Raw genomic sequence first — 14,483 nt, 5'->3', positions numbered from 1 at the left:
CGCTGTTAAGTATGATGTTGGCTGTGGTTTTGTCATATATGGTCTTTATTATGTTGAGGTACTTGCCCTCTATACCCATTTTGTTGAAAGTTTTAATCATGAATGGATGTTGAATTTTGCCAAATGCTTTTTCAGCATCTATGGAGATGATCATGTGGTTTTTGTCCTTCTTTTTGTTGATGTGGTAGATGATGCTGATGGATTTTCGAATGTTGTACCATCCTTGCATCCCTGGAATAAATCCTACTTAATCATGATGGATGATCTTTTTGATGTATTTTTGAATTCGATTTGCTAATGTTTTGTTGAGTATTTTTGCATCTATGTTCATCAGGGATATTGGTCTGTAATTTTCTTTTTTCATGGTGTCTTTGCCTGGTTTTGGTATTAGAGTGATGCTGGCCTCATAGAATGTGTTTGGAAGTATTCCCTCTTCTACTCTTTGGAAAACTTTAAGGAGGATGGGTATTAGGTCTTCACTAAATGTTTGATAAAATTCAGCGGTGAAACCATCTGGTACAGGAGTTTTGTTCTTAGGTAGTTTTTTGATTACCAGTTCAATTTTGTTGCTGGTAATTGGTTTGTTCAGATTGTCTGTTTCTTCCTTGGTCAGCCTTGGAAGGTTGTATTTTTCTAGAAAGTTGTCTATTTCTTCTAGGTTATCCAGTTTGTTAGCATATAATTTTTCATAGTATTCTCTAATAATTCTTTGCATTTCTATGGTGTCCATAGTGATTTTTCCTTTCTCATTTCTCATTCGGTTCATGTGTGTAGACTTTCTTTTTTTCTTGATAAGTCTGGCTAGGGGTTTATCTACTTTGCTTATTTTCTTGAAGAACCAGCTCTTGGTTCCATTGATTCTTTCTATTGTTTTATTCTCCTTGATTTTCTTTATTACTGCTCTAATCTTTATTATGTCCCTCCTACTACTGACTTTGGGCCTCATTTGTTCTTCTTTTTCTAGTTTCATTAATTATGAATTTAGACTGCTTATATGGGATTTTTCTTCTTTCCTGAGGTAAGCCTGTATTGCAATATACTTTCTTCTTAGCATGGCCTTGGCTGTGTCCCACAGATTTTGTGGTATTGAATTATTATTGTCATTTGTCTCCATGTGTTGCTTGATCTCTGTTTTTATTTGATCATTGATCCATTGGTTATTTAGGAGCATGTTGTGAAGCCTCTGTGTGTTTGTGGGATTTTTCATTTTCTTTGCATAATTTGTTTCTAGTTTCATACCTTTGTAGTCTGAGAAACTGGTTGGTACAATTTCAATTTTTTTGAATTTACTGAGGCTCTTTTTGTGGCCTAGTATATGATCTATTCTTGAAAATGTTCCCTGTGCACTTGAGAATAATGTGTATGCTGCCGCTTTTGGGTGTAGAGTTCTGCAGATGTCTGTTAGGTCCATCTGTTCTAATGTGTTGTTCAGTGCCTCTGTGTCCTTATTTTCTGTCTTGTTGAGCTGTCCTTCAGAGTGAGTGGAGTGTTGAAGTCTCCTAGAATGAATTCATTGTACTCTATTTCCCCTTTTAATTCAGTTAGTATTTGTCTCACATATGTAGGTCCTCCTGTGTTGGGAGCATAGATATTTAGAATGGTTATATCTTCTTGTTGGATTGACCTCTTTATCATTATGTAATGTCCTTCTTTGTCCCTTGTGACTTTCTTTGTTTTGAAGTCTATTTTGTCTGACATAAGTACTGCAACTCCTGCTTTTTTCTCTCTATTAGTTGCTTAAAATATCTTTTTCCATCCCTTCACTTTTAGTTTGTGTTTATCTTTGGGTTTAAAGTGAGTCTCTTGTAGGCAGCATATAGATGGGTCTTGTTTTTTTTTATCCATTCACTGACTCTTTGTCTTTTAATTGGCACATTCAGTCCATTTACATTTAGGGTGATTATCGATAGGTATGTACTTATTGCCATTGCAGACTTTAGATTTGTGATTACCAAAGGTTCAAGGTTAACTTCCTTACTAAGAGTCTAACTTAATTCACTTAATATGCTTACAAACACAATCTAAGGGTTCTTTTCTTTTTCTCCTCCTTTTTCTTCCTCTTCCATTCTTTACATATTAGGTATCATATTCTGTACTCTTTGTCTATCCCCTGATTCACTTTAGAGGTAGTTAATTTGTTTTGCATTTGCTTAGTAATTAGTTCTACTTCCTTTACTGTGGTTTAATTACCCCTGGTGACAGCTATTAAAACTTAGGAACACTTCCATCTATAGCAGTCCCTCCAAAATACACTGTAGAGATGGTTTGTGGGAGGGAAATTATCTCAGCTTTTGCTTACCTGGAAATTTAATCCCTCCTTCAAATTTAAATGACAATATTGTCAGATAAAGTAATCTTGGTTCGAAGCCCTTCCACTTCATTGCATTAAATACATCATGCCACTCCCTTCTGGCCTGTATGGTTTCTGTTGAGAAGTCTGATGTTAGCCTGATGGGCTTTCCTTTGTATGTGATCTTACTTCTCTCTCTGGCTGCTTTAAACAGTCTGTCCTTATCCTTGATCTTTGCCATTTTAATTACTATATGTCTTGGTGTTGTTTTCCTTGGGTCCCTTGTGTAGGGGGATCTGTGGATCTCCACAACCTGAGAGACTATCTCCTCCCCCAGATTGGGGAATTTTTCAGCAATTACCTCCTCAAAGACACTTTCTATCCCTTTTTCTCCCTCTTCTTCTTCTGGTACCCCTACAATGCAAATATTGTTCCATTTGAATTGGTCACACAGTTCTCTCAATATTCTTTCATTCTTAGAGATTCTTTATTCCCTCTGTGCCTCAGCTTCTTTGTATTCTGCAGAGGTTATTTTAAATGGGTGGCTTCTATAGTAGACTCTGCTAATGCTTCTTTCAGTGTGTCAGTCATCTTCTCATCATTTATCAAAGGGCCAGGCCTGCTGTAAGAAGTAGTTATATGACTTTTACAGAAAGTCATTTTTCTGAGATACATAATGAAAAATGTCCCAATGTCTAAGTATACTACACAGAGTGAATTCATCCCATTACTCCTTCTGTTATAGAAGCCTGACCCCTGAACTGATTATCTTCTTCATTTTCTTGTGTCTTGTGTGTTTCTTGAGCTTCCTGAGTCTATGGATTCATCATTTTTCATTAAATTTGGAAAACATCTATCCATTTCTCTTCAAATAATTTTTTCTGTCTGCCTCCTTCCTTTGGAGACTCCAGTTTTACAAATATGTTAGTCCACTTGAAGTTGTCCCATAGTTTCATGATGCTTTGTTCATTTAAAAAATTCTTTTTTCTCTGGGTGTCTCATTTTGGATCATTTCTCTTGCTACACTTTTCAAGTTCATTAATCTTTTCTTCTGTGATATCACCTCGCCATTAATCCCAGCCAGTGCATTTTTCATATCACAAATGGTAGTTTTCTTCTCTAGTAGTTCAATGTGAGCCTTTAAAAAAAAAAAAAAATCCCATGTCTCTGGTAACTTTTTGAACATACAGAATATAAAACAGTTCTTTATCCTTGTCTGCTAATTCTAATATCTGTATTAGTTCTGGGTCTGTTTCAACTGACATTTCTCCTCCTCCTTATATGTTATATTTTTTTCCCTTTTTGCATGCCTCACAATTTTTTATTGGAAACCAGGCTTTTTACTGTGAAATTTATTTTGTTGGGTGCTGGACGTTTTGGTGTTCATTTAGATATTCTTGAGTTTTGCTCTGCAGTTAGGTTACTTGGAAACAGTTTTATCTTCCATGTCTTCCTGCTGAGATATGTTAGGTGGGCTTGGAGCAGGGCTAAGTCTAGGGCCCCTTATTTCCTAAATTACTCCCCACTTCTGAAGACCCTTCTGTGAACTCTACCCAAGCACAAGGTTTTCACCTCACTGGTAGGAACAGGCTCTATTCCCAACTTCGTGTGAATGCAATTACTGCTCCTTTGAATCCTTTCAGTTAGTTCTTTCTTCAGCTTTGAGTAATTTCCTCTCAAGCAAGCCCTGGCCAGCACTCAAGGGGACCCCCTGCAGATCTCCAGAGCTCTCTCTTTGAGGCTTTCTCTTCCTCAGGACTCTGTCCTGCGAACTCTAGCTGCCTTGTTTTCCCTAGACTCTTAGCTCCATGTCTTTAACTCAGAGAGTCCATTGTGCTCTGCCTGGGTCTCCTCTCCTTGGTCTGTGACCAAGAAACTCTCCCAAGGCAGTACACTGGGGCATCTGGGGGGCTCCCCTCAGATATTGCTCTTGGATTACTGGTAACTTAGTTACCTAATATACAGTGTCTTGCAAACTGTTGTTTCATGTACTTTTTGTCCATGTTTTGATTGTGGGTGTGTAAATATGGTCCCTATTACGCCATCATGTTTGGAACTCTCATTTATTTAGTATTCTTGAATCTATTTTTGTGTATGGATTGAAGTGAGTACCTATTTTGATATTTTTCCTCTACCTTAATGACTTACCCCCAACATCAATTAGTGAATATTTTCTTCCCTGATTGTTTTTGATATTTACCTTATACTATATTAAATACTTGCATATATTGGGGTCTGATTTATGTATTAGCTCTTTGGTACTGGGGATCTATTTGTCTGTTTTTGCCCTGGAACTATACTCTTCTACCTGAAGCTGCTTTGTCATATATTTTTAATATCTGGTAATGCTAATCTCCCCTATTATATTTTTACCTTAAGTGTCCCTCGGAGAATTTTTAAAAGTCCTTTGTCATTCTTTTATATCCATTTGAGAAGCATTTTGTCTAATTTAAAAAGCCACTGTGGGATTTTTTAAAAGACTGAATTAAATATGTAAAATAACTTGGGAATGACACATAGACCTTTTATATATTTGTCTCCCTATCAAGGAGCATAATGTAGCTGTCAATCTTCTCCACTCATTTAAATCTTTTAATTTCCTGTAAGGTTTTCTTAGTTTCTTCACAAAGATCTTATAAATTTATTTTTCTCTCAAGTACTCTGTGTGTGTGCTTTGCTATTGGAAATTAATCTTTATTTTGTCAGTTTGTTTTCCTACAATCAGAGATAAAATGTTGCTGACACCACATATATGTATGTGTGTCTTTGTGTATATACTGGCAGCTGTCTAGTTTGCTATACTCTGTATTATATCTTTTGTTTTTAGAACTGAATACTTGGCTTTTCTAGGTATATAATCATGTCACTAGGAAATAATGGTATTTTTGTCTCTTTATTTACAAATACTCAACCCACATGAAACTAAGCTGGCTTACTACGCTTTGAAACTAGCTACAGCATAGAGTTATATACTATAGGAATATATTAGTCTGGCTCTCAAATAGAACTGAAAATAAGTTGAATTCTTTTAAGAATACCAAAGAGAGAATACAAATGTAGCACAAAGCAAAAATTTTTATCTTTCCACTTAACTTCCTATCAATCTAATATCACCAGTCACAGGGAACTGCTTTTCTCTCCAATTTATCTCCCAAACTCCTTTCTAACCCAAGTTCTTCAAATCCAGCTCATAAAGAGTCAAGTCCTCTTCCACCCACCCCCTGCCCCCAAACTTTCCTGGATTTTCTGATAACTCTTTGCCATAACAGGCATACTTTGGAAATATTGAGGGTTTAGTTCCAGGCCACTAAAATAAAGCAAGTCAAATATTTTTTTTTTGGTTTCCCAGCACATGTAAAAGTTTTGTTTACAATATACTGTAGTCTAAGTATCCAATAACATTATGACTGAAACAACAATGTACATACCTTAATAAAATATATTTTATTGCTAAAAAAATGCTAAGCATTATCTGGCTTTCAATGAGTCCTAATCACTGATCTAAGTTATGAGAATAATGAAAAAGTTTGAAATACTGGAAGAACGGCCAGTGTGACACAAAGACACAAAGTGAGCAGATGCTGTTGAAAAATGGTGCTCACAGACTTTCTTGATGTACAGTTGCCACAAACGTTCACTTTGTAAAAAACACAGCATCTACAGAGGACAATAAAGTGAAACATGATAACAAGAGGCGTGCTCATATATTTCTATTAATTTTGGCTTGCTGTCCTTCACAGTTCTCTACTTTACTTACATCAACACAAAAATCTCCCCAGTGGCAAATATTCAATGGAAATTCATTTGGAATAAGGAGGGGGAGGTGGAGAAAGGAATTCATGTGTGGGTACACATACAATTTAGTGTATTTATTAAACAGATGACTTTAAATGATTCTCATTAGCTAAGAAAATCTAAACATTTAAAAGTCCCGTGGTTCTCTAAATAATGCTTAAAACATTATTTTTATTGCATTCCATAACATATGAGAGATTTAATGAACCAATTTATATATATATAATTGTTCATAATTTTCAAATTTAAAACCTTTGACAACTGCTGCTCCACATCAGGTACCTAGGGTTACTGCTGCATGAGCTCAAGATCAGGAAAAAACTTTGGTGCCACCTGCTGGTTCTTAAAGATATACCAGGCACTTGCTGTGGTTGATTTCCAAACCATCTTTTTCAACCCCAAGATCCCTACCAGAGCATTTCAAATTAACCAGAAAAATAATTGTAATTCTTGGTGACAAGACCACAAGTGCTCTAATTCATAATAATGTAAATGACTTTGTTTGAGACACAATATGAAGAAACATAGACTTCATTTCTCTGTCATTGAACTGGTCATGTTTCTGTTGACACTTGACTAAAATGTAGCTTTTACATGCTGAATAAACATTGCTAATTACATACATCTTATTTCCTTTCTCCTCAGTAGATACATTGTGAAGTAAGTAGTATCCCAAGTCATTTACTTTGATTATAGTTAGAATAATTCTAAATTATTCTTCTAATAGCACTTACTCACCTGTATTCTTATATACATTTCTTGAACATGAAAGAAATACAGATAGATACATTTACATTTATTCATTACATTGTTCAGCTAATAAATATCTATTGTCAACCATGTCCCAGGCACTTTACTTCATAGCAGGGATTCAGCAGTAAACACCAGAAAGCCATCTTCAACATCCCCTCCCCGAACCAGAGAAAGGCCTGCACCCTGCATATCACAAAAACATAAAAAATAAATTTGTTTAAACAATGTGTAAGCCTGTCTCTCAAAATCTGTTATGAGGCACTGCTGTCACATAACCTATAACCCTGAAATCCAGTCTCTGACTTACTTGATTAAGCTTCAAAGGAACAGGGCTCTTTTTTCTTTCTGTTTGAAAATGCTGAAGGTTTATGGATTGTATTGCTTCTGGACATTGCTTCAGAGTGCAAGCAGGGTTTCAGTGCTTGGGTAAAAGAAAAGACAAATTGACCAACTTGTCACACTCTTTCTTTCAGACTGCATGAACATAATAGATTTTTATAAAAAGAAATATTATTTCCAAGTAGTTCAAACATGTAATTTCCTGTGTCCTTTAGTTTTTGAATTTATGGTTCTGGATGTACTCATGAATTAGTGTAGTATTCTTAATAACTGGATGCGGTAGCTGAGGCTTGTTTAACAACATTAAGCAATTCACGTGCCTCTTAAATTTGAAAATAGGTAGATATGAATGTAACATAAAGGGTGATGTCAATTCTTTACACTGGTGACTAGACGGACATTGAATGATAACTCATGAATAATGTATTTTTTATGAAAATATTTAATAAGGTGATAATATTTACCAAACTTTATCTTTATTTAATTTTATTTGCAATTTTCTCTTTAATTATATTTTCACTTAGAAGGTAACTTTTGAAAGTAAGTGAAAAATAAATATAATGTAGAGTTTTCACTTAATTCATATTTTTATGAAAGTATATTCAAATTTTGTATACTTTGAATTCAAATTTATTTTTTAATCTTTTTTGCCAATAGAACATAATTCATGAAAATCTAGATTAAACAAAATTAATTTTTATGGGTTAAATATATAGGAAATGTGTAGGCTCTGTGTGTCTTTATTACTTATTCAAACTTATTAGCCAATCAACATTGTGACCAGACAGGCACAGTAATAATTAAATGTTGTCATCTTTTATATATTACTTTCTTTCAGCCATATAAAAACATTTTTTATTTTGTCATTATAAATGTGTACTTGTCAGAGGAGGAGGTCGTAACATATGTTTTAGGTTGATTTATGACTTATAAATATTTAGATGGACAGTAGGTGAGCCCCCATTTGCACTCTTGCTCCCAGGCTTCACAAATCTTCACAGAGCTTCATGTCAGCCTGTATGACGAGAGTACCCTAGTGAGGAGATACAATAAATAAATAGGTAAACAAACCAGATCATTTAAGGTAGTAATAAGTACTGTAAAGGAAACATAAGTGTCAGGCAGATAAATAGATATGAGCAGGTGGAGTGAGAGTAAGGCCAGTAAAGCCGACTAAATGCAACTCAAAGAGTTAGCCAGATAAAACCAGAAAGCCAGAACAGACTCAGAGTTAATGCCTTTGCAATATGAGTTCATTCCACATGCCCTGAATCTGGGCTGACCTTGAGACTTGCCCTAGCTAATAGATGTGAGATAGAGTAGAGACATGAGACAAGCATTATGATTAATTTTCCTAAAAATGCTGAGATGGGAATAGCATAGTGGGAACAGGAGGGACTTATCTTGAGGCTATGTTTTCATTTTAAAAACAGAGTTGAGAAGTTAGATTCCTAACATATTCTTTGATAATCAGCCAATGACTTATCTTAAGGTAAGGCAAGCAGTCTTAACTGATTCCCAGTGCTTGGGAGTAGCTACTTTCTTGGAGAGGAACAAAAAGTTTATTCTACAGTTACCAAGAGGACTAGCTATAGACAGTAACATATCATCTCTCACCAGAGATAGACATCATGGGTCCCACCTGACAAGGCTGAGCCCCCAACCCTTTACCTTTACCCCATTCTTGAAAGCCTTAAAAGACAGAATTCTAAGCCTTTAAGTGCACCTCATCTCTGAGGTTGCCCGCACTTGCCTTTCTTCAAGTGTGTCATTCTCTCTGTCTTACTTCAGAAAAGTAGGGAGGGACTGCTGAGAGCTCTGGTTTGGGCTTGCAAGTTCCTATCTCCTGGGTGAAATGGACAGAACTGCACCTATACAAACATGTTCCTTAGTAGCCTGCTGTACTGTAAATCTCTTGCCTGAAAATCTCCTTTCTTTGCTTTGGGAAGTTCTCAGAACATAATCTCACTCCATCCAGTGCTCTACAGCTCCCCAAACCCTGGGGTGGTAGCAACTTAATTCCCATGCTGCACAGATTCAAGCAGACACTGGATGCTAAGTGACACTGGCTTTAGGAGTTGGCAGGGGATGTGCCCTATGCTGAGAAGGTTCAATAAGCTTCCCTTTCCTCTCTGCTTTATTCACATAAACCTGTCTTTGCCTGCCTTGACTCTGGCCTGCTCCCCTGTTGGAGTGTATTCAAATAAAACCTTAACTCTGCTTCTCTGCTGTGTCTCTGCACTTCAATTCTTTGTTGTGGCAGGGACAAGAACAGAGGAGAACAAACTCAACCCCTCAACATAAGCCCTGTATATCTGATGGACAGAAAGAAGTTCTGTTGCGATTAGAGTAGACTAAATGTCAAGATCATCCTTTCTGGGATGACCTCCATTTTTTTTTCCCAAAATTTCTCTTTCAGGTCTCAGCTTAAATGTTCCCTCTTGAGATTCTTTCTCCAGACCCTGAAACTCATCACGGCTTCTCTCCATTACCTCATCTTATGGCTTTGTGATATTGTCACTACATTCATTGCCTGATGGTTTTCTGGTTTATATATTTGCTTATTGCTTGTCTCTTACTGGTGGAATGTTAAGTTCCACAAGTAAAGCCCTCAGCTGTCTTGTTCACCACCATATGCCTAGCCTGGTATAAAGTACACTTGCAATTAATCAAGGTATCAGTACTCTGGATTAAAAGGGGTGGGGTGAGGGCAGGAGAATGTCCTTTAAGAAAAGACTCATTCATTCAAATCATTCTTACAAATTTTCTTTTTTTGAGGTAGAGTCTTTACCATGAGCAATGATTGAAATGAGGAGTAGAATTCATCACTCTATCATAGACATTGCTCATCAGATGAAAGAATGTATGGTTATGCCCTATCTGAAAACAGTGTTCCTCCCTGCATCAAGAAGTATGTATCAGTTATTGATAAAATTACAGATTTAACGAACATAAAATAGCAAAGCCATGAAAAGGATTATTAGATAAGAGAATTGCAATACTATATAACTATGGTAATTTAAATTCAAACAACTGAGAAAGTTAAGTTTCCTCTAATCCTCTACTAAATAATCAACCTGGACAGGCATATAATCCAAAAACCGAGGAAGTGATAATCAGAAAACAATCAGGAGTAAATAAGAAGAATTCTTTTAAAATGGAGGAAAAGATATAATCCATGACCACAGTATTTTTTTAAGCCAAAGATTTTTGTAAAAAGAATTATATTTAAGAATCTCTGACTTGATTTCTTCTTACTTTGCCAACTTACTTCAAATGTAAAATTCAGCATGGCACCGCATTACATTGGAACTGACTTAGAAAAGGTTGAACAAACACCTGTAGCACTTTTCATTTTCACTTTGATAAAGCTTTTAAAAAACCAAGAGGTTTTTTAGAGCAAGAAATCAAGTATGTCTTGTGGATAAAATAGTTCTGATTTTCATTTCTTACTACTTTCATTTCTGCCAAAACTGACTGCATTTGCAGTAAAATTCCTGTGACACATTAGGACAAAAAATTTCCTTTGAGAGATCTGTTAGGATGAAATAGATACCATTAGAACTTTAAAAATCATGTTATTCTCGGCAAGGAGATCAACACCGCACGCAAAAGGAGATTATTAACTCATTGTAGAAATAACTGAATAGATTTTTTGGTTGTTTTGAATACTATTAAAGTAAAACAACAACAAAATATTGTGTTAATAAAAGAGAGGGGAATCTGCGTGGAGTATGGAAGGAGGGAGCGCCCATATTTGTAAATGTGTTTCAACATTGTCTGGGGAAAAGAGTTACTGAAAGAGTGATACCCTGGCATCGAAATACTCCATCTCTTCAGTGAAATAAACGCATCCAGAAAAGATAGGTAGAATATCCAATCACTCCTACGTCCAGTCCATCTTTTTGGAGAGGCCAGTACTCCCCATTTGTAGCACATACCACACTGCTTTGAGAATAGATGGTGGTGCATCCATACGGGACTCTTTTCAGTAACATTAATCTAGTGTCGCCAAGACCAGGGTTGCTTGGGGCGCGGAGTGGGGGTGTGATTCACCACAAAGGGGCAAGGGCGTTCCCTTAGGGGCGATGGAAGCTTTTTTGTCTTGATTGGGGAGATAGTTAGACTTACACGTTCATTTGTTAAAACTATCGAACTGATCAATTGAGGTGGGTAATTTCATATGTCAAGTAAATCTCAACAGGGTTAATTAAAAAAAAAATAACTACTTGCCCTGTATGAATGCAAAGTGGTGAGTAGACAGCCCCAAGCTCCAGGGGAGTCCAGCATTTATAAAGCGGCCCTCAGACACCAGAAGTTCTTATCATGAAATTCTCAATCTTTTTCACTTTCTTGAGGAGTAACACACCCAGAGAGAGAAATAATTGGTGGGAGCCCACAGAGGCACTAGTGCCACGGTTTGAATCCAGCCAACGTGATTTCACAGCTCATAGTCTTACAGCACTGCTGTTGGTACACAGTAAAAGCTGAATAAACATGTTGAATGAAGGATGCCGACTACACCTCCTTAAAGCTCACAAAAGGCCCACCGTGAGCCTGAAACTGTCAGGAAAAACCCAGGGCACAGACGGCGTGTCCGCACGGGAGGTGAAGGAACCTGAAAGCGAAAGCCTCAAGTCTGGCTTAGGGGAAAAGAGCGGAGCTTGACGCAGAGAGGCGGAGCCAGTCTCGTAGCATTTCCGGCAAGCTTGTACCTCTTCTCTCGCCGTAGTGCCCGAAGCCGGAAGTTCCCTTGAGGTGTGCTCTAAGCTTCCGGGCCAGAGCTGGACCCTGAAGTGCCATGCGGGAGAGTCTGTGTAGAGTTGCCGGCTTCAAAGTGCTGCCCGAAGTCGTCTTCCGGGTGAAAAGCAGCAGGTGAGTAAGTGGCATGCCAAGCTAAGGTGTCCCCGGGTTTTTTTCGAGTCTGCGGGGTCGGGGCTAAAGAAAGCTTTGGTGCGGCCCGGGGCATTGTTTCTACACGAGGCATTTGCTCTTGTGGTAAAGCCACCTTGTGTTTTCTGAGACTTCTCACAGTGGTTATGTTTCTTAGCCCGTGCTTATAGAAATTCGCTGGCGTGAGAGATGACGTCCTTAGCCCAGCAGCTCCAACGACTCGCCCTCCCTCAGAGTGACCCCAGTCTCTTATCTAGAGATGAAGTTGCCTCTTTGTTGTTTGACCCAAAGGAGGCGGCCACCATCGACAGAGACACCGCCTTTGCCATTGGTGAGCTACGTTTTAACTTAGAAAAGTTCTTTGAAACTTGTTTTCTGGACGTTGTTGTATTTTCTCTTCTGATTTGCCCTTCTTAGCAGTTTCTAACTTGTTGACTTACGTTGTTCAGGGAAAGAGGGTAACAAATAACTGTGCTAGATGCCTGACATGCATATAGGCAGCAGTATCTGAATTTCACAGATGAAGAAACTAGGGAGGTCAACTAATGTGTAGGGAGGAAAAAGGGTCAAAAGGAGCTGGACATGCACATATCTCCCTGGGCAAGGGAAACAAAAGCAAAAATGAACAAGTGGGACGATATCAAGCTGAAAAGCTTCTGTACAGCAAAGGACACCATCTATAGAACAAAAAGGCGTCCTACAGTATGGGAGAATATATTCATAAATGACATATCCGATAAGGCGTTGACATCCAAAATATACAAAGAGCTCATGCACCTCAACAAACAAAAGCAAATAATCCAATTAAAAAATAGGCAGAGCATTTGAACAGACACTTCTCCAAAGAAGAAATTCAGATGGCCAACAGACTCGCTAATCATCAGAGAAATGCAAAGTAAAACCACAATGAGATATCAGGATGGCCAACATCCAAAAGACAACAACAAATGCTGGCGAGGCTGTGGAGAAAGGGGAAGCCTCCTACATTGCTGGTGGGAATGTAAATTAGTTCAACCACTGTGGAAAGCAGTATGGACGTTCCTCAAAAAACTCAAAATAGAAATGCCATTTGACCCAGAAATTACACTTCTAGGAATTTACCCTAAGAATGCAGGAGCCCGGTTTGAAAAAGACAGATACACCCCTATGTTTATCACAGCACTATTTACAATAGCCAAGAAATGGAAGCAACCTAAGTGTCCATCAGTAGATGAATGGATAAAGAAGATGTGGTACATATACACAATGGAATATTATTCAGCCATAAGAAGAAAACAAATCCTACTATTTCCAACAACATGGATGGAGCTAGAGGGTATTATGCTCAGTGAAATAAGCCAGGTGAAAAAGACAAGTCTCAAATGATTTCACTCATCTGTGGAGTATAACAACAAAGAAAAAACTGAAGGCACAAAACAGCAGAATCGAAGCACTCAAGAATGGACTAACAGTTACCAAAGGGAAAGGGACTGGGGAGGATGGTGGGAAGTGAGGGATAAGGGGGAAAAAGGGGCTTTACGACTAGCACCTCCCTAGTTTCTTCATCTGTGAAATTCAGATAATGTAGAGGGGGGCACGGGAAGGCAGTATAATACAGAGAAGACAAGTAGTGATTTTATAGCATCTTATTATGCTGATAGACAGTGACTGTAATGGGGTATGTGGTGGGGACTTGAAAATGGGGTGAGTCTAGTAACCATAATGTTGCTCATGTAATTGTACATTAATGATACCAAAAAAAAAAAAAAGGTTGCTGGAGGCAGTGATTGCAGTGGAGGAGTCTTCCCAGAGGACTGGCTTAGTTGTAGTAGGGATATTTTAAAAAAAGAAGAGCCCCTGCCAGGAAGTACTTTCTGTTCTCCTAGTTGATCAGATAGGAATGACAGGAATTATTCTCTATGTTGAAAACTAGAAATCTGTATTTAGGTCTGTATTATGGATTAAACTTGATTAAACAATGCAGAGATTTTGGGGGTAAGTGAAACTGTGAAAGAGGGGTGAGTTGAGTTTGCTTGCAAAGAATTGTTAAATAAACTGGTGTATTTTTAGGATGCACTGGCCTGGAAGAGCTGCTTGGAATCGATCCTTCTTTTGAGCAGTTCGAAGCACCGTTGTTCAGCCAGCTAGCAAAAACTCTGGAGCGCAGCGTTCAGACCAAAGCAGTGAACAAAGAGCTGAATGAAAATATTTCATTATTCCTTATTCACTTGTCCCCTTATTTCCTGCTGAAACCAGCACAGAAATGTCTGGAGTGGTTGATTCACAGGTAGCAAATTGAATTACAGATATAATTATGGGCTAACGACTTTGATCTTTCTTAAAAACATAATGAAAACACTTAGATGAATATAAAGTTTAAAAATTAGGTGTATTAAGAGATTAACATGATGTTTGTTGTGTGGGTGTGTTCTTC

At 37.6% G+C, this 14,483-nt stretch overlaps 1 protein-coding gene across 4 annotated transcripts in view; it reads left to right on the top strand.

Annotated features, from left to right (window-relative positions):
• Nucleotides 1-11,918: 11,918 nt before the first annotated feature.
• The window catches only part of HEATR1 (HEAT repeat containing 1), a 54,582-nt gene continuing 52,017 nt past the window's right edge, over nt 11,919-14,483 (top strand). For 3 of the 4 annotated variants that reach the window (XM_036919323.2, XM_036919324.2, XM_036919321.2), the window contains exons 1-3: nt 11,919-12,056; nt 12,228-12,401; nt 14,120-14,336. In XM_036919323.2, coding sequence (XP_036775218.2) covers nt 12,260-12,401; nt 14,120-14,336 — 359 coding nt within the window. In that variant the 5' untranslated portion in view covers nt 11,919-12,056; nt 12,228-12,259. The remainder of the gene's footprint in view (nt 12,057-12,227; nt 12,402-14,119; nt 14,337-14,483) is intronic. The other variant, XM_057505742.1, reaches the window with a different exon arrangement.

Source organism: Manis pentadactyla, chromosome 8, assembly GCF_030020395.1.
Source record: "Manis pentadactyla isolate mManPen7 chromosome 8, mManPen7.hap1, whole genome shotgun sequence".
In the NCBI taxonomy this organism is placed as follows: Eukaryota; Metazoa; Chordata; class Mammalia; order Pholidota; family Manidae; genus Manis; species Manis pentadactyla.
Note: the sequence above shows the minus strand (reverse complement) of the source record. Positions and strands in the feature narration are given on the sequence as shown.